We start from the raw sequence: 20,845 nt of genomic DNA, 5'->3' as shown, positions 1-20,845 counted from the left end.
AAATCTCTGCTAGGAGGCTGGTGTGGGTGGCTCATTAATTTTTTTTTACAAAAAAGATTTTTATGATAGGGACATAACCTGTCAATGCAGTTGTTTTGAATAAAACTAACTCCAGCAGCCCTGGAGTCTCTGGGGCAGAGGCTGGTGCCACAGTCCTCTTGCTGAGTCCAACACCTTCCCTGGGTACACAGAAGTCAGCAGGTGCCTGCATATCAGGCCTGTGTGGCCATAGGGTGAGGATGCCAGCCCTTTACCAGCAGGGCTTGTTTGCTTTGCTTTACAGCCCTGTTTAGTAAACAGGCTCCAGATGGCTGCTCGTGGCACTCAGAAGTCCAGGTGTCAGTAGTCAACGCCATGTCCAGCCTGGGGATTCCCCAACAGCTACTCTCAGTTTTATTGTTGGATAGAACATGTTGTTGGCAAATACATGTCCATGTCTTAGTTTCCCATAGCTTCAGCCTGTGTGTCCTCTGCTGATCTTTTCACCAGAAAGGACAAACATCATCTACCTTCTGAGAAGTGTGTGGCACGCTGGCAATGGCTTTGGGCACAGACAAAGCCTGTTGCTTTCCCATTTGAATCCCAGAGGAAATGGATGATTCAAGATGCAGGAGAGATTGTAGAGAAGTAGAGGAATGGCTCAAATGGTAGAGTGGCAGCCTCGAGAGAAAAAAAAAAAAAGCCAAGAACAAAGGCCTGAGTTCAAGCCCCAGTTCTGGCATGAGAGAGACAGAGACAGAGATTATATATGTAAGGGAATTCATATGTGAAAATTGGCACCATGGCACAAGGGAACAACTGCAAGCTTATGTTTCTCTTTTTTTTTTAGTTTGGGTCCATTGTGGGGTTTGAACTCTGGGCCTGGGTACTGTTCCTGGGCTCTTCTGCTCAAGGCTAGTGCTCTACCACTCGAACCACAGCATCACTTCCAGTTTTCTGGTGATTAATTGGAGATAAGAGTCTCAGACTTTTTTTTTCCAGTTCTGGGCTTGAGCTCAGGGCCCAAGCACTGTCCTTGGACTTTCTCAAGGCTAGAGCTCTACCACTCGAGCCTCAGCACCACTTCTGGCTTTTTTTCTATATATATGGTACCGAGGAATCGAACCCAGGTCCTCCTGCATGCTAGGCAAGCACTCTACCACTAGGCCAAACTCCCGGCCCAAGAGTCTCAGACTTTTGTGCCAGGGCTGACTTTGAACCAGGATCCTCACATTTCAGGCTCTTGAGTAGCTAGGATTACACGTGTGAGCTACTGGAGCCCAGCAAAGTGAACCTTTTTCTCTTTGGTGATCTAAGCACAGTCATTACTGGAGCCAAGCTTTCTTCTGTTTCCTGTGGTGCCAAGCAGAACTGGTTTGTTCTTTGTGTCTGGCAACCAGCTGGAGTGCTCCTGGGCTGGAGGCAAGGCCAGAAGTTACACATGTCTCTGACCTGGGTCTCCAACCTCTCTGAGCCTGAAATAGAGACAAGACAGCCACCTTAAAGAGGTGTTGTTAAGACAGGACAAACACTTGCCTACATACAAGGGTAGCATCACTCAAAGAGGTAGTAGCCATTATTCCTACACTGGAATTTCCATAAAATGTAGACTTTTTGCTCTTTTCATCATCTTCTCTTAAGGTCAGTCTTCTCGGCTCTCGGACCACATCCCGTGGATGGAGAAAATCAGAACCCTAGCCCTGCTCCACAGCTTCAGAGGCTGCTGGGTCCCACAAACTGTGAAGGGTCTTGCTTTTGTGCTTCTGGCAGGGCCAATGGCTGCCCACAATGCATCCGACCTATCTTCACAGCCCTGAGACTTCATCTAGCACAAAAGGTGACCTGACCATCCTTTATTCATCCTGTTTTGCTGTGATGAAATAGCTGAAAGGATCTGCGTAGACAGGAGATAGGTACTTATGAAATGAATCACTCCTGTATCTTTGCTGTTACACAATCCTGAGCCACCCTCATTGCATCATCTAGAAAACTGAGGATCCCAAGAATTGAGGGAGACTGCTTAGGATAGCTAGTGGAACCCACAAATGCACCATCTTATTTGGCTCATTCTATGACCTCACTAACCTCAGTTACCTCACTGAAGACCCTGATTCCCAAATATAACTATATAAGCAGTGACAACTTTAACCTATGAACTCTGGCACAATTCTTTCTCTCATACCAGCTAGCCTAGGAAGGCACAAGGTGCTGTCTGGTTATCCTCCAAACCTTGTACTTGTTTTCTTATTTAACAGTCTCTTTAGTTATAATTCAAGGACTAATTCGAGAAATTTACAAATTAGTTCATGAGTAAAAGATATATCTGAAATCAATTTTACTATGTTTCCATTTTGTCAATATAAGATTGCTTGTGTTGCTACAAAGAATGAGGGAGTCCACCATAATGACCATTGTTGCTTTTGTACACATGTCCCATGATTTGGAACTTGCATTTTTGAGACTGTTATATGGAAAATGCACACGCAGTCCTTATAGGAAAATGTGTTTGGAGAATGTTTGCTATAGAAAATGGTATCTACTCACTCCAGATTATCAACTCTGTTTGTCCTGGGAAATTGAATTTGCTCACCAACCTAATATAATTAACCTATTGATAATTACCTCAGATACTTGTTATAATTTATTCCTTCCGAATATAGACTAAGTACTCTTGTTGCCAAGGAAAAGTTTTTTTCTCCATGGTGCTCTCTCTTAAGTGACAATAAAGTGGCCTTTGTAGTTACTCATAGTGAAAACAAAATCCAACACACCCTCTCAGTCTTTATTATTCATATACATGGATGCATGTCTTCTTTTCTCTCTCCTTTCTTCCCTACTTTTTCTCTCTAATCCTGTGGATTAAACCCAGGCCTCAGTCTGGGTGTGTTAAGTAAATAGTATCCCATTGTTACATCTCCAGCCCCTCTGTCTGCTTTCTACTAGGGTACTAGAGCTTGGCTCTTCCTTCATTTCCTGCAACTTCTGACTCATGCCCACTGTGGCTCCAGCCTCACCCTATGGTGACCAAGGGCCTTCTGCTGGCCTTCATTCTGGCCCAAACCTGCTTCCTTGCCCTCTGCAAAGCCTTGCTTCTGTCAGAGATCAGCCCCCTTTGGCTTCTGCTTACTGTGCCTTGACATCCATCGTAAGGACCCCCTGCCCGCCTTTTCTGACACTGTGACTTGTAACTAACTCCCTGTGGGACTCTGAGCAGCACTGACCAATGTGCTTGATGACCACTCCTCATCCCAGATGTCTCTATACACTATTTGAGCAGAAAGATTGATAGGGCCACACATATTTGGGGCTTGGGGTTGGGATGCATGAGAACACAGCAGGAAATGCATCACCTGCAAGTAAAGAAAAATGCTTCAGTAGAAATCAACCTCTGGACTTAGTAGAGTCCCAGCCTCTAGAACTGTGAGAAATAAGTGCCATCTGTGGTATTGTGTTCATGGCAGCCTGAGCAGGCTGAGACAATCATCCCAAATTTGACTAAGTAGTACATGGAAGCCATTGGAAATGAACTGTTTCTTTCAGAAGCAAATATGGTCATCACAAAAGAAAAACACTCCCTTAACAAATGACACTCCAACTGACTGTCTTTAAGGAAATTGGTGGATCTTTGTTGACCAAGCTAGTTGGGCAAATGGACGTTGTAGGAGACCCTACCTTCACCTACCAGCAGTCACCACCTTGTCCCTCTGTGGTCCCTTCTGCCACAGTGTGTCAGCACCGCATGGTTCATGTGCCCACAGTGAGGAGAGGCCAGCTGCAGCAGGCATTCTCATTTTTAAAGTGGGTGCAGTGGCTCACACCTGTAATCCAAGCTGATGTAGGATTACTTTTGAGCTTAGGAATTTGAGACCAATGTAGGCAATATAAGGAGACATTATCTTAATAGATAGATAGATAGATAGATAGATAGATAGATAGATAGATAGATAGATAGATATTTGTTTGGCTTTCTCCCACCTTAAAAATCTGGCTTTTCCTTTTTTTATTCCTTCCTCAAGCAGAGGGGAACACACTGGCTTTAAGGTAAACCCCTAGAGAACTCCCACTTCCTTCTCATCTTCTAATTCCCAACCCCGGGAAAGGGAATGGGGAAAGTCTTGTTTGAGCTTTGCTGCAGATGCTGCAACACAAAGAATCCTTGGATCACAGTTCCCAGGGCAGGCACCAACACTCAGATCCCCGAAGGGCCCCAAACTTCCAAGGGCCAATAAGGTCCCTTCCACCCACATGGGCCCAGGGCCCCATCACTAGTGGCTGCCTGGTTTGGGCAGCGTCACCCATTCTACACCACATCACAACAGATGAGATTGTGACTGTGACTGAATAATAGTTCTTTGAATCCCTTGGAAAACATGATACCTAGCAAAGTAAGCCAGACCCAAAGAAACATAGGCTGCATGGTTTCCCTCATTTGTAATAACTAGGATGTGCCTGTAAATCTACAAGTAAACCCAATAGGTAGTTTGAGACAAATAACTACACCTGGACACGATTAATTAAACAGCACTCTCAACATTCACGCAGTGAGAACAGAGAGGATATTCTCGGGAGAGGATCACAAGGGCTCAGTAGCTGTGTGCATGTGACCATATAAAATGATGCTTATTGAAGTAAACTCAAAGAAATGAAAACAAGGGGTTTTTTTATTGTACTGTTTGCTATTTTTTTCTTTTGTGTATACTCTTCTGTTACTGTTTTATATTTCTGTACCTTTGTCTTGTATAGAAGTTTGTCTGATTTGGGGAGGGGAAGGGGAAGCACAGAAACATGGAGACAAAGAGTGATTTGATTCACCAGTGAAACCCACATGGTAGATACTGTGTTGGAAATGAACTATACAACTTTGGAGGGGGGGAGTCAGGAGGGGGAACTGGGAGAGAATGAGGGAGGGAATAACACTAATCCAAAGGAAATAACTCATTACCTGAGTTAATGTAACTCTAACCCCTCTGTACATCTCCTCTACAGTAAAATTTTTTCAAGAGTAAAATAAAAAAACATAGATAAAAATGACCTCCCACAAAATTATGTTGCAAAAAAATGGGAAAGAAAGGAAAGAGTATAAAGGTCAGAAATGCAAAGCCTGAGAAATTCATTTTGGAAAAAGTATTACACTTCCATGTAGTGAATGGGAGGAGGGAATATTTCCTGAAATGGAAGGGATTCACGGATGTCAATAATAAGTACTTGGGCACCTGAGGAAAATTTTAGATTGCCTAGAATTAGTACAGGTATTTCTTAATTCTCAAAAAGCTGGTAAATAAAAGAATGCTACAAAAAGGACATCTTTTATCTGACCGTGAATCTAGTGATAGCTAATCAAAGAAGAAAAGAGATGAGGCTGACAAGCCCAGGGGCTTCAATGAATAATTGATGCCACAGCGATAGTAGAGAATCATTCTCCTGAAAGGGAAGGATTCAGATGAAGCTGACAGTGCTGGCAAAAGAGATGAATAGGAAGTGTCCTCAGATTATAATTGCTTGTCATAAAAAGAGATTAATTTGGCATTCTTGTCCAAAAAAATGAAACAATTATTTACATTGTCTTCATAAGTGTTTATACATTATATATAGCATATATTATATTTTATGATAAAGGTGATATACAGAGAATTGACAATTATATGTCAGATAAAGATTATATTTCTTGGGGCTAGGAGTTTGGTCTAGTGGTAGAGTGCTTGCCCAGCATGCACAAAGACCCGGATTCAAATCTTTGGCACTATATACTTAGAAGAAAAAAACAAGAACGGGTGCTGAGGTTCAAGTGGTAGAGCTCTAGCCTTGAGAAAGTCCAAGGACAGCGCTCAGGCCCTGAGTTCAAACCCAGGATTGGCAAAAAAAAAATTATATTTCTTTGCAAACAACGTCACTTCTTCCATCAATCTCTCCCAAGCAGCCATTTTTTGTTGTTGTACTGTATTTTTTTTTCTGAAAAGGCTGGTTCCTTTTCATTAGAGAATAGTATAAGAAAATTAAAAGCAAGTAGGAACATGGCTCAAGTTATAAAGTGACAATCTTTAGTGAAAAAGCCAAGCAAGAGGTCAAAATACTAAATCTAAGCCTCAGTACTGGCAATAAATTTATTTATTTATATATGCAAGTAGATATAGATATAGATATGAAGGCTGGGTGTGCTCATTACTACAAGGTTTCCAATAGACAGAACCAGAAATATATATATGTACACTAACTTCTATAGACTCTTATTTGTAGGTCCACCAATATGTGTGCTGAACAAGCTAAACATGAATTCTTAGGGCACTTTTTGAATACTCCACCACGAGGTTCTGTTTTAAATTTCCCTTCTTCTCTGTAACTTCTGTCTGTAACCATGATAAACTGGCCTCCTACAATCCATTTTTCAACACCCTTTTAGTCCCACTATCCATGTAAAATAATGGCATGCCTTACATTATTCTTCTTTCTATTTGTTAAGATGTGTTCACCATCCAGGTGTCTATTTTTGGTCAAGGTTCCATGTGTGTTCATGCATTCTGCTGTTTTTGGAGTGTGCCATAAAAGTCAGTTTGGTTGATAGTGCTCAATAGAACTCTCTTGAAGTTCATCTCATCTCTCTCCTTAATGATGGGTTTTTTTTGGCTTATAGAATTCATCCATCGCTTACAGAGAACTGCTGCAATCTTTATCTGTAGTAGTAAGTATGCAGAATTCCTCTTTAGAATCTATCAGTTCTTGCCTGACATATTTTGAGATGTATGAAAGATGCTTGTAAGGATTGTTGCATTTTGCTGGAGAATCAACTCTTTTATGCTCATGCAAGGGTGTTTTTTTTATCCCTTAGGAATAAAAGCAGCTTTGTCTGAAATCAATATGTGATTTCACTGTTCTTGTATTTCTTCCTCTGCATTTTGCTTTCAATCTGTGTTATTGTATTAAAAGTTTCCTTCTAGACAGCAAGTAAATGAGTTGTCACATTTTTAATCCACCTCTGAAATCACTTCCTTGATATTCACATTGAAATCATTGTTGATATAGTTGGGATAAAATCTACTATTTGATTAAACACACACACACACACACACACACACACACACACACACACACACACACACACCATCTCCCAGAACTTACACCACTTCCCAGAGCTTCCTGGGTATTTAACAAAGGAATCTGTGGGAATGCTTCACATCAAACCATACTACTAGATTTTGTCTCACCCTTTCCACCATTCACAGCTATAGGTACCACAGAATTGTTACCATGAGTGCTTTAAGCAGATCATTATCTTGTAGATCAATTAAGAACAGTAAGAATAACATAATTCATGTTACTTTGCTTTTCTTCTTTTTAGACACTCTGTCTTTGTTTACAAAATCAAGGATTTAATCTTGAACTTCCTTTGTGGCTAAAGAACTTATTTAATACGTGTTATCATTTGTTATGAGAAGTTCACTCTAATTATTGAATTTCTGCATCAATGTGTTCACCCTCAACAACTTCTGTATTTTAAAATTTTTCACTCAAGACTGATTCTCTACCACTTGAACCACAACTCCACTGCTGCCTTTTCGCTGGTTAATTGAACACAGCCGTCTCTTAGATTTGTCCACCGGGACTGACTGTCTTCAAAACTTGATCCTCAGATCTTAGCCTTCTGAGTAGCTATGTTTACAGGTATTAGATCTTAGTGCCTAGCCTTAAGAATTTTCCATCACCTCAAATAGAAACACTGAATCTATTAAAAATAACCTATCAGCCCTATAACTTCTAGCCTACTTTTTATCTCCATACACTTGTCTATTCTGGACGTAAGATATAAGGGTCTTGTGTGTTTGGACCATTTCACTTAATATTGTTTTCAGGGTTCATCTATGCTGTAGCTTATGCCAGAATGTCATCCCAATTAAAAGCTGAATAGTATTCCATTGTACATTTTACTGTTGTTTGTTCGATTTTTGTTGTGAGACAGTGTCTCACTATGGAGCCCAAATTGACTCAGGAACTAAACATGCAGTCCAAGCTTACCTCAAATACTTGATCTTCCTACTTTTGGATCCACAGCCAGTCCTCCACTTCTGGTGTGTTTTATTTATTTTTCTTTAGGTGAAAAAAGGAAGTCTAGACAGGACTGGAGTGAGATGAAGTCCCTTCCCTCAGTGTAAAGATTTCAGAATAGCTTGCTAGGTAGCTCACCTCCTGATAAGGAAGAAGCCATAGGACTTCACAATGGCTACCTCCCAGGACCTCCACGGGGCTTGTGGTCCTCAGCCTCAGTTCTTGGGGTGGTGGCTCTGAGGCTTCTCTTTATTGCCCAGTGCTATGACCCTAGCTTCCCACTCAGTCTACAACAACTTGTCATAATCTGTAGCCAGCTGTTCCTGCCCATTCTTATCTCCAACTCCTCCATCTTGGTGCCCATATTTCTCCGGACACATGCCATTCCCTAGCTTTTAAAGTGGCTGTGTGACCTTGTCAGTTCTCTAATGGGCCAGGAAAGGTAGGATGATATCTTCCAAGGCATTTTTTTTTTCTGTGTAAGAACAAAAAACAACTGCTCTCTTCCAATGATGAAGCAACATGGGCTGCAGGTGGGAGCAGGCCCCACAGAGCTGAGCACTGCTGAGCACTGAGTCAGGGTCACAGACTCCAGAGGCCCTTTTCAACAACAAAAATCCATCTTTTTAGCACGGAGAGAAACTTTTTGTTTAGAATTTTGAAGACGATGTTTACAGAGAATACGTAGGAGAATCCATGAGGAATAATCTGAATGTCCAAGGACTAAGGGTATATTTAATTGCTAGCTACTGAAACTGCCTGTGCCTCTTCAAAGACAGCTCTGGGCCAAAGAGGACCAGCAGGACAGTGACAAAGGGTGAATGAAGTTCACGTGTGTTCATACTGAGAGAAGTGCTGTTGAGGGTATATTTTGGGTTGGTTGTAGTGTCAACTAATTTTGTAACAAGAAAGGCGCAAGGGTGGAAATTGATTCTTGAAGGTTTTTTTTCCCCTTCTACATTGGCTTTTTATTCTACATATTTAATTCCTATTTAGTATTTATTCCTAAAATAAAACAGAAAATCAGAGATGATGAGAAATACTCCCTGATACAGTTCGAGTTCTTCTTTCTCCTGCCACCCTGTCCTGGCCTTCAATCTTTGTTTTCAAGGTTTCTTATATCCCTCTATCATCTACTTCATTCCACCTCCACTGTTATTCATCTCAACTCGTAGCAGCCCCTCTCATCACACACGTAGCCCCCCCGGCTGACCCCAGCACTGTGAAACCGTGGGTGAGTCACTCAAACTCTGTGGAATGGATGAATCGAAGTCTTAGGGTTTTATTTCACAGAGGTAAACTTCTACAGCTGCTTGCTGGCTTAGGCCCTGTAATCCTAACTACCCAAGAAGCTGAGGTCTGAGGATCCTGGTTTGAGCCACTCAGGGCAGGAAATTCCATGAGACTTATTCCCAACCAACTACACACAAGTTGTTTGACTCAAGTGATAGAGCACTAATCTTGAACAACCAAAAAAAGCGCAGGGATAGTGCCCATATCAAGCCTTAGGACACACACACACATACCACAGCCATGTGTGAGGGAAATGGTTAGAAATGAGCAGAACTATTAGAATGCAGATGAAGCTAGGTCTCCTCTTCCATCCCCATGCCAGGCCAGGCACCTAGATTAGCCATGAAGTTTCTTCTCACTGGATCACCTTGATGCCTACTAAGCGGACAAGCTTGGCACTACTTGGTGCTGTGTCATGGAAGGGAACTTTGAGGATTGGGTAGCAGACAGGGAAACCCTATGGAAACTCACACCACCCTCTTCCACTTTCCACTTACCCCAGGCCTGAACATTCATCCTGGGACTCTACCCAGACTCTGAATAGGAGTGCTGAGATTATTTTAAAAGTCCACCCACCCCAGGTGCTAAGTCAGTGGTCCACAATTATGCTCAAGAAAGCAGGGCCCTGGTTGTTTGTTCTGTTGCCCTGCTAGGTCACTGAAGACCATTCGACTAAAGCTCCAAGTTCCGGGTGCTCTTTGGTCCTTTCTACTGATGCCATGTCCTCCTGTCTGGGTTTGCATTTTTTATCTGGCTGTACTGGGAATTGAATTCAGGGCCTTAAGCTCAAGCTCTGCACTTAAGCGGTGTCATGCCTCCAGCTCCCCACCTTTCCCCGCTTTATCTATCAGTTCTTTTCAGGGTATGATCTCTCTTTATATTTAGGCCAGCCTGGGTTGTGATCTTCATGTTTATGCTTCCTCCACATCCATGTCACTGGGGATAAATATATTCCTTGTGTGATATTGTATCCTCCCCACCCCCACATAGCTGGAATAACGGGCACGTGTTACTGCTTCCAGCCATTAGGGTAAGACTCACAAATGTTTATATGTAGGATAGTCCAGAACCATAATTTCCTCATCCCTGTCTCTCAAGTAGGACATGAGCTGGCTGGTTCTGGCAGCTTCTAGGCTGGCTTGGTTCTTCAGTATCCCACTACATCCCAAGTCATGGTGAGGAAATCCTGGCCTCTGCCACAGGGGTGTGTGGTTTTCAAGTAGGGCTGTATTTAAACTTCAACTCCGTTTTTCTCCAGACACAAGGCTTGTGGTCAACAAGAAATCAGAAAACACGCTTGACACTTTCACATTTCATTCTTTCAACAAGTATTTACTGAGCACACACTCTGACAAGAACGGTACAAAGCCACAGGGCTGTGACTAAAGGAAGGGTGACTTGCCCCTGGGATCTCAGCTACTTTACAAAAGACGCATAACTGGCATTCTCAGGTGCTCAGGCACCTGTGCCCTGAATGAAGGGAAAGATAATGCTCAGAAGGGCATCTGCTATGAGAGAGAACTCAACCAGAAGTTCCAGAGTCTGCTGCAGAGCAGAGCCTCTGGATCCAAAAAATGGGATTCAAACCCTGCCAATTTCACACTACCTGGGTGTGGCATGGCAATTCACATCAGTACTCTCCAACTCGTGTCTGGGTTAGAACTGAGACTTGGGCAGGAGTGGGGTAGGCTGCTCCGAGTGTAGCCTTCAAACACAGACAAGGTCCTGGAGGTGGTGTCGGGTATAACTGTGCGGGAGGCATCGCTAAACCTCCTCTGTGTCTATATCTGGATGGGCCCAGTGAGGACCCTTTGAAACTTACAACATACACCCAACACCCTGTAGATGTTAGCAAGTAGCTTTGCACCAGGGGGAAGCATGAGAGCATTTCTAGTCTGAAGTCAAATATCAGACCCCTAGAAAAGCCACCAAGCCTCCACCACTTTAGGGGACTGAAGCTCTTATCTACAATTCCTCCCCTGTCTTGTCCAGCTATCAAAGCTAGTGCTTTGGAAACTCAGCATGGAACCACCTTTCTACCCCATCACCCCTAGAAATGAACTTCGGAGCTGCCTGTTCTTCAACTCTCACTGTGTTGTCAGGGGTGAGGTAGATTGCAATCTTAGGGAAAGGGGGTGGGTCCTCTAGGCCCACACCTGGTGTCCTGACCCTGAGCCAGAAACCACACCTGCCCTGCCTGGAGACACTAGCCACTGTCTCCTTTCTTGATCCTGATATTCTGATGTTATGTCCACCCTCTGGGGGACAGCCCTTTTCAAAGGGGGACATTTCTAGAAAAGGAGATGAGGATGCTGACAGTGTGGAGGGGACAGGTTCAAGGACTTTGCTATTCCAAGGCAGAATGGTAGAGTTGGGAAGAATTGATGTACAGTTTCTTCCTGAAGCTCATTTTGCCATTCAAAGGTGTAAGATGGTACATGTCAAGGGAAATCATTATTTGTACAGGTTGATCTGTGACAGAGAATCCAGCATTGTCTGCCAACAAAGGTCAGCAGGCTCTGACCAGGGTTGGATACCAACACACGATGCTGGCTCATTCAAGGTTGTTGTTGAGATGGTGCTGGTTCTGCTTTCCATGTGCCAGTGTGTTGTGACTAACTGTCTGAGACACAGAAGAAACTTCTGGGATGGGGCTTCCATATCTGTCTTCCCCTCCCCCCCACCCCCACCCTCCCCAATCCCCCCACCCCCGCCCAGCCTCAGTCCTGATCTTACCACACATCCCAAGAAGACACAGGCTGTCTCAACCTCTGTGTAAATGTGGCCCATTCCCTTCCCATCAGTTTTGAGCTCAAACTCTTCTGACATGTTGCATGAAGGACAGCTTGGAGTTTGCAGCTTTCAGCTGCCCTTGGCCTTAGGCTCAAACCAGGGTGCTTCCACATGGAAAGGCCCCTTCCTCGTCCCCTTTCTCCCTAACACAGTCTTCACAAAAGGTATGGATTTGAGTCCTAGCTTCCCCTGCTTTGGCCCTGGTGAGTGTAAGCCTGTCACTTAGGTAGGAATCAGGCATGGCTGGCCTGTAGACTCACACTCTTGGCTGTCCCTCTTGGGCTGAGGCTATAGTGGCATTTTGGGGAAGTCACAGAGAAGCCTCACTACCATGGGCTGCCTAAAGTGAGGCCCAGAATTTCTGGGGAGAAAGCCTAGAGGCTCCACTAAGCAGCAGGGGCTGAGAGAGGCTTAGGATCCAGCTGACCCCTGTGTCCTACCTGCTCCATAGCCCTGGGGCTGAGCTCTAGTGGCTAGTTCTCCCCTGAGGTAAAGATCTGGGGCATCCATCCTGGAGGATTCCAATCTCAGCTGACTCAGCTCCAGGAAAAGGTCTGGATACCTCTGATCCTGTCCGCTGTCCAGGGAGGGTTGGCCGCAGGTATTAGCTCCCTGTTTCTGTTGCAGAATGTCAGGGACACAGGACTGAGGCTGCCTGAAGGGCCTGTCGCCCATGCCCTGCCTTGAAGGTGGGCCATCTAGAGAGATCTGCAGGTCGGCCACAGGCTCCACACAGCCATCTAGTGTGGGTCCCATATCTGGAGTGCTTCCCCCATGACCCGGACATTGAAGGTTTTGAGGACATCTCAGGTTCTCAGTTGGCCCAGGCTCCTTTTGAGAGCTAGGCCAGGCATGAGGGCTTTGCAGTTTGCTTTTACTGGAAATATTTGTTGTAGAGGCTGCAGACCCCTCAGAAGAAAATGAGCCATTAGGGCTCTTGCCAGGGTATGCCCACGGCTCCTGTCTGTTGGGTGCTGAACACACAGTGACCCTGCTTGCATCTGAGGCCTGATCCTTACTGTTCTCTTGCTTCTCTGCCATACCCTTGGGAGCCCTGTGGGCACCTGGTGGGGCTGTAGCTTCCCCCAGGGGAGGGGCAGCCGGGGTACGGCGGAGCCAGTTGACAATGCCCATGGTGATGGAGAGCTCTGTGTCACAGAGCTTCAGCAGGCACTCCTTGCCCCTCCAGGAGCTCTGCAGGAAGCTCTGGCTGAGCAGGTCAGGACCTGGGGCGGGGGCCAGGTTCTCCTCAGCCCCCACATGGAAGCTGCACATGGACAGTGGCGTGCCCACAGCTGGCCCAGACAGGCTCTCAGATACACACAGCTCATCATCTAGGCTGGGACCCACAGGGCCATCGCTGGGATCAGAGAAGAGTTCGTAGAGAGCATCACCACTATAGCTGTCCCTAGGGAAGGTGGCTGCTGGCGTGCCTGAGCTTGGTGTCTCCTTCTTGTCTTCCTCAAGGCCAGGTGAAAAGGAATCATAGTAGCCCTCATCACTTGTGGACACAGATTCTGGCTGCTCGCTTTTGGGTGTGCCTGTGTCTATGGAGCTGGCTTTGGAGTCGTTGGGGGGACCCCTACAGGGAAACAGGGGGAGCTCGGCCAACCCAGACACATCCAGCTTAGGCTGCTCCTTCTCTGGCCCCTGAGGACCTACCATCCATGAGCCCAGCAGGGCACGCTGCTGCCGCCTCACAGAGCGATTTACACTGTCCCAAAACTTGGCAAAGTCTGATGCCTCATTCTGGGCAGGGGATGCCAGCTGCTCCACACTGCCCTGGAAAGGGCCCCGGGGAGTCTTGCACTCTGGGGCCTGGGATGCCCAGGCTGAGCTCTCAGCAGGACCTTCACTTAGTTCCAGGGATGGCCCCGAACTTCCATCTGCAAAGATCTCTCCACAGCCTGTGAGTGAGTCAAAGCTTTTGAGTGAGGCCACATCCTCACATAGGGCACTGCAGAGGTCGAAGGATGGGTCTGGAAGAAGCTCACTGTCAGACAGGTCCTGGCACAGACCATCTAGTCCCTGCCCTTCCCCCAGGGAGAGGAAGGCTTTGCCTTGCTGCCCTGGAGCCTCTGACGAGACCCCGGGAGGGAACAGGTTCTTCTCCTTGGCTGTCAGTGAGACCAGGTTCTCTGTCTTGCTTCTGCGGATGTGGAATAGGTTCCGGAAGCACTTCTTAGGTCGTTTCAAGGATATCCTCTTCCTTGGGATGCTCTTGGCCACAGCTGGCACAAAAGGCATCTGGGGCACAAAGTGGCGGTAGTCAATCATGCGCTGGCCACTAGGGGGCCCTGAGAAGCTCACGCTGCACACCAGCTGTCCTGCCTTCCCAGCCTCAGGAACACTGTCATGAGTCTTGCTCTTTCTCATCAGTTTGAAAGTGGTTCCACACAGGGCTATAGAACTGTCCTCAGAGTCAGGTTGTGCCCCCTTGTTGGGGCATCTACTATACCCTTGGGTGCCAGGGCTAGCCTGGGAGCCCTTCTCACTGTGCGGCCTCTGCTGTCCTCCCAGCGAGATGGACCAGGAATCTGCATCCTCTCTGGCTAGAGCAGTGGCTACCAAGTCTGAGGGTTTCTCAGGGGAAATGTGCATGGGCAGATTTGTGGAAAAACTGGATTTAATGAAGGTCTTTCCTCTCTTCAGCTCCATGATATTAGTGCTCTGAACACTGTAGGAGAAAGTAGGAAACACTTAGTATCTAAGATTGGAAGGCTTACCCTAGAAAATTTTTACCCACTGCTACTCACATGGCTCCTTCTCCGCCCCAGTGTTCTCCATGAGACCCTGATCTGCCTTTTTTCTTTTTCTTTTTCAGCACTGAGCTAGAACCCAGGGCCTTACACACACTAAATCAGTGCTCTCCCATTGAGCAGTATACTGACAGAGTCCAATGCTGTCTTTATGGACAGTGGATGTCCAGAACAGTTAAATCATGTACTAAAGACACATCATAAAAGCCATCATGACAGAGGACTGGGTCTGCATCCATGAGCTCTTGTTCAGTCTTTTCTCAACTCATCTGGCCACTACATGGCTCATTTTCAGGCCTAAGTAAATTGTCTATAGCACTTCAATTCAAACTTATCACCTTCTCAGGAGGGACATACCATGACCCAGATAAAAGGGAACTCTATACTACCTTCCTCCCAGGCCTGAGGCAGATGGCCATTTCTGGGGAGTGGAGCAGAGATATATATTACGCTTCAACTCCAAGCATCTGCTGAGAGAGGCAAGACTCAATCCACACAGAGGCTTCCAGGCAAGAGGCATCTCACAGTGTATGCAGACTCCGAGAGTAGAGAGGAATGAGGCAGCATAGGCTTGGCATGGAAACAGGGAGACCATTCTGATGAGCAAAGATATTATGGAGGCTGACGTCTGGAAAAACTGAGCAGAGAGAACTGGGAAGAGGCAGTCCAAATGAGCTGAGGATGGAGTATAAAGGGGATGCCATTCTAGAGGTGAACTTATAAGGTCTATCAAGGAAAGAGGCAACTAGGATTTGGCAACTACACGAAGAAAGAGAACCAGGCAAAGAGTCTTGGGCGTTGAAGGACTAAATTCATACCAAGAGAGTGGGAAAGAACAGAGTGAGTAAAACTAAAGAAATGAAGGTCTGAAGCTCAGCAAAGCCAGAAGAGCCTACACAGGACTTGGCTTCAGGGAGAGAAGCAAAGGTCCACTTTTAAACGTGCTGTGCTTGGATTCTTTTGGAGACTCCAAGAGCCCAGCAAGAGGGAAAAAATATCAAAGAGCAAAATCTAAGAGTCTCCTGGTTTTCCCTATTGCCTGAAACAGAAATAGTATCTGCTTGGCACTCTCTCCTTGTTCCTTTTCCTAGGTAATGAGTAGCCTGAAGGTCTGCCTCAGTCAATCTGTCCAGAGAGAGACAAGGGGAGAGATGTTGTGGACAGTTCCTCGGGCTTTCCAGGAGGACTACCTGAGGGCAGCCCCTGTATTCACTTGCTCCAGTTTCCAGCCTGGAGGAAGATTGCAGCAGTCAGGAAAACAGTGGCCTTGTCAGCTTGAGTATCTTTTAGACCCATCCCCAAGGTTGCCTTGCAGCTTCTACCAGCTAATGGACAGCAAGTGGACAGAATCAAAGGCAGTCCCTGAAATGCTTCTTCAGGAATAACCAGCTAGGTGGATCTGCGTGGCCTCACAGCCCCATTGGCAAATCTGGCACTGGAGGGGTTCTGGGACAAGCTTATTGGCCTCCACCTGCTCCCACCTGTGGGCAGTGCACCTGGGACTTTTGGCTAGAGATTAAGAGAAGAAGCAGGTGCCATGCCCAGAAGAGATGCAGAATCCAGCTCTCATTTCAGCTCAGCTCTTAATGGTGGCACTTTGGACGAAGAGCAGTGCCTCCAGCTGTCATGTTGGCTTTTCTGCCTCTTAGCAGATGGCATTGCCAAAGCCTCCTCCACCTTATACCTGTCCATCCCGTTTCCACTTGACACATTCTGTTTCAGCTAGACGAGATGTTGCTGGATAGAGCGTAGTGCTTATTTACTAACTAGGCTCTGGTCAAACCAGAGTCTTGGTCACACCTAACTCAATAGGCAGAGAAGTTGGCCTATAACTTTATAAGGGAAGTAATATCACAGTCTATGAAACAACAGCACTCTCTTCCAACACCCCTCCCCACACTGCATCTTATTTGTCTAGAACACACAAATTTTTCCTCAGCTTCCTGAATTCTGGAATTACAGTGTGTGCCATCAAGTCTATCTCAGATTTCCTTTTTTACAGTCAGGTAGTGGGCGCACTACTTCTTGCACACTGATACCCCTCCTCATGTTTTTGTTCCTGTTTCCTTCCCCACCCCCTCCCAATCAACTTGTTCCCCCCCCTTTCCTTCCCTATTTTAAATTCAAACTTTCTTTTGTGAGAAACCTAAAAGAATGTAGGGGGGAGTAGAATTTTGGAAAACAATGAAATTGATGGAAGGTGTTAAATGTTAGTGATATTTGTTATGAGTTCACCTTTTTGCTTTATCATTTTAATGTATTAAAAGAATATTTAGGGTTCTATATACTCAGAAATAACTTTAGCCATGCTACAATGATAATTATTTCAATTGGTGCAGAATTTGCAGCTGTCAGACCTAAATGATTTGCCAGTATTCTCCATAAATAAAACTACTCGTTTCCTGGTTCTTAAATCAATTAAAAAACTAGAATAGTTGAAACTTGCAAAATGGTCCTTCAGAATATCTGTCATTGGTAAATGATTGGAGTTTGTGCCAGTGTTATCAATGGTCCCGCTTCTGCGTTTCTCTAGCATTCTGTACAATGACAGGACAAGTTCGGAGGCACAGGACAGTGAGAGAGTGACGCTGACACCAAGGCAAGCACATGCACTCACGTCTATGTTCACTATGCAATTCCATATGAAAAGAAAATGTTTTGGTCAGTCCTGGGGCTTGAACTCTGGGCTTGGGTGCTGCCCCTGAGCTCTTTAGCTCAAGGCTAGCCCTCTACTGCTTGAGCCACAGAGCCACTTGTGGTTTTCTGGCAGTTAATCGGAGACAAGAATCTCACAGAGTTTCATGCCCAAGCTGGCTTTGAACCATGATCCTCAGATCTCAGTCTCCTGAGTAGCTAGGATTACAGGTGAGGGCCACTGAAGCCTGGCTATGAAAACATTTCACTGACGCTATCTTTAGAAATGTGTGTTCTGCACAATGTGTGAGAACTCTCTGAGGGGGCAGACAGCCTGCCACTTGGCTGGAGGCAGGCGAGCAGTCACTTCCTACAACAGTTCTCAGGGGCACATTGGAATTTGTGTAGACAGCCAGATGCTGGCCCTGCCATTGCCTGGGAGCAAAGACCAAATGCGTTTAGAGTCTCAGTTGCAAAAATGCACACTGTGGTTTATAATCCTATGGCTAAAGGCATATTGGTGGAAAGTCAACATGTAACATGACAGGTTTACTCTACTGTGCCACATCTTTCTCCCAAAAGGAAACAGATGTCTTTCTACTGGAGGACAGTACACAACTACCACTCCTTAGTCACTTGCTTAATCTTACCTCTAAACAAGACAGAAAAGCCTTTTTTTTTTTTTGCCAGTCCTGGGCTTGAGCTCAGGGCCTGAGCACTGTCCTTGGACTTTCTCAAGGCTAGAGCTCTACCACTTGAGCCTCAGCACCACTTCTGGCTTTTTTCTATATATGTGGTACCGAGGAATCGAACCCGGGTCTTCGTGCATGCTAGGCAAGCACTTTAACCACTAGGCCAAACTCCCAGCCCGACAGAAAAGTCTTTTAAGTCTCAAAATTTCAACTATAGAAGACTGTGAGCTATACTTATTTAAATGCAGTATTTTATGTGTTTGAAATGCCCTGACCATATATGTACATCTTTTTCTAAATAAATGCTGGCTCTGAGGTTTTATTTCTATGAACGAATTTATATGCTCCCTTTTCTGTTGTGTCTCAATGACACCAAATCTCTATTAGGCTAAGTAATTTCTAAGATGAACTTGTATGGCAACAGGAATCACATGGTGTATTTATTTAATTCTATTTCAGAGCCATGACATTTTACATGAAGCCTAAAATAACTCACAAGACAATCAAGCAAAAAGCATGAGAAACATTCCAGGCACAGCATCACCCTGCAAAAAGGCCCCATGAGCAAAAAGAATGATGATAAATAATGTGAAAGTGATAGCTATAGTGACAAGAGCAGCAAATAAGTTGGAGGAAAACAAGAGACTGGCCACTCAACATCAGATCTTATGATCTGGTGGGGGGCGGGGGGAGCTTTGGCTACTTGTCCTCTAGAGCCAACAAGTGTCATGGTCTACATTTGGCTCTCAAAGGTGACTCTAGCTGCAGGTGAAAATTGAAAACTGGGGCAAAAGAATAGGTAAGTAAGTGAGTTAGGAATCATGCTGGAAAAGATGACAGTGGAAACTCCTATGCCTATGACTGACACAGCACACACACACACACACACACACACACACACACAAACACACATACAGATATGGACTTATCACAAACTGAGAACATGTATGTATTCTGCTGGCCATTTTTCTACATGAGACTAACTTTATTTAATTCAGTTGGTTAGGATTTCGTTTTCCTTTTAAGACAGTAATGCAGCCAAGGCCTGGTGGCTCATGCCTGTAATCCTAGATATTCAATGCTGAGAACTGAGGATCAAGGTTCAAAGCCACCTCAGGCAGGAAAGTCCTGAGACTCTTATATCCTATGAATCACCAAAAAGCCAGAGGTGAAGCCATGGTTCAAGTGGTAGAGTCCTAGCCTTGAGCAAAACAGCTAAGCAACAGTGCCCAGGGGCTGAGTTCAAGTCCCAATAATGACAAGAAAGAAAGAGAAAAAGTAAAAGCAGTGTTTCCTCTCTTTCTCCTTTAAGCATAAAAATGATTTTATGGAGCAAAATAAAAAAGCCTTAGAGCAACATGCATGCACTCAGATGTGTTGAGATAAGTGTTTGACTAAGATGTTTAATATCTGCTATGCCTTCCCTTGTTTGGCTCACAATATCAGGACAGCTTTAGCGGTGATGTGTAAGGGTAGGAGGTATGGGATAAGAAAGGGTAGGTGTGGAAGAGAAGCCCCACTTAGGGATCGATGGAGATGGGAGTGGGGTGGAGCTTCAGGGCAGTAGTTTGTCTCTGTAACAGGCTGCGTAATCAATTGGATGGGTGGAGTGCATCCCATTGTGGAGGGGCAAAGCTCCTGTGTCTGCAGTGGGGGTGAGGTAGAGGGAAAGCATCCCCAAGACACCCACCCCCACGTTCGGAAGACAAAGAGCCGTTTGGGGCGCATAGGTGCTGGGTGCTGGCACGTCTCTTCTGAGGGACCGGTGGGCATTCCTCACCTGCTCAGTGGGGAGATGGACCTTCCCAGCCCCCTGAGCTCCTTCCCAACCCGCACACCGCCCATTCCCCAGTTCAGCCCTAATGGGTCGCCGCCCTCAGACCTCAGGCTCTGGCCACGGGCCTCGGGCACCGCGGTGTGGAGCGGTGCTCACCCCCCTCATTTGCACACTCAGCCCTCCCCCAACCCCGCGCTCTCTGGAGAATGCATAACCCCTCCCCCACCCTCTCCCGCATCCACATCTGTGGATCGAGGCCAGTGCGTCCTCTCAGGGTGTGAGTGACTTACCGCAAGGCCCTCTCGGAGTGTCGCAGGGCGCGGCCCAGGCAGAGCCCTGCGCGGGCGCGAGCTGAAACCGCGCGCTCAGCACCACGGTCAGCTCCAGGCGCCGCTGGGCCCGGGGCGGCCGGGCCAGGAACGCAGCGCGGCTGCGCCTGGGCGAACCGGGCGGGGGTGGAGGGGGGCGGGGGCTGAGGGTCCCCGCGACGGGAGGGGCGGGGCCAGGCCGAGGCGGAGGCCAGCGCCGGCGACCCTCACGCGGGTGGGCGCGGTGACGCCAGGCCCGGGGAGATGCTCCTGCCCCCCCCTCAGCTCAGCCACCGCCCAGCCCACCCGCGGCTGGCTTTGTGTCTCCCTCCGCCCGACTGCGTCTCTGCCCCCCGCAGGCCTCGGGGTCCCACCCCACGCGCCCCGTCGCCTGGGCCAGCAGGGCGCCCCAGATGTGGTCCCCACACGTGTGGGTGCTCCTCCTGTGGTGCAGATCGCTGGAACCAGCCCACCCCGTCCATCCCCAGGGGCTAAGTCATGCCAGCCTTGCCACTTGTCCTCAGGGTTCTGGGCTGGCTCCAGAGGAAGGGAGTGCCCCGCTGGGCGAGGCGA

At 46.5% G+C, this 20,845-nt stretch overlaps 1 protein-coding gene across 2 annotated transcripts; it reads right to left on the bottom strand.

The window, feature by feature from the left end:
• Window positions 1-7,941: 7,941 nt before the first annotated feature.
• Window positions 7,942-20,383, bottom strand: Amer3 (APC membrane recruitment protein 3). 2 transcript variants are annotated; one of them, XM_090342993.1, is made up of 3 exons: window positions 20,255-20,383; window positions 12,543-14,779; window positions 7,942-9,021 (listed from the first exon to the last, which is right to left on the bottom strand). In XM_090342993.1, the coding sequence occupies exons 2-3, from the start codon at window positions 14,758-14,760 to the stop codon at window positions 9,005-9,007; spliced, it is 2,235 nt and encodes a 744-aa protein (XP_090199119.1). In that variant the 5' UTR covers window positions 14,761-14,779; window positions 20,255-20,383; the 3' UTR covers window positions 7,942-9,004. The 2 variants fall into 2 exon arrangements, with proteins under 2 accessions (XP_090199119.1, XP_090199118.1); XM_090342992.1 differs by lacking the exon at window positions 7,942-9,021 and having other exon boundaries at window positions 12,024-14,779.
• Between the last annotated feature and the right edge of the window lie 462 nt (window positions 20,384-20,845).

This window comes from Megascapheus bottae, chromosome 12 (genome assembly GCF_031878675.1).
Source record: "Megascapheus bottae isolate mThoBot1 chromosome 12, mThoBot2.hap1, whole genome shotgun sequence".
NCBI classification, from domain to species: domain Eukaryota; kingdom Metazoa; phylum Chordata; class Mammalia; order Rodentia; family Geomyidae; genus Megascapheus; species Megascapheus bottae.
This window is presented reverse-complemented; position numbering and strand designations above follow the sequence as displayed.

Bases quoted from the DNA above. Each gene is read 5' to 3' on its own strand.
- Amer3 (XM_090342992.1), bottom strand. From the start codon at position 14,760: ATGGAGCTGAAGAGAGGAAAGACCTTCATTAAATCCAGTTTTTCCACA.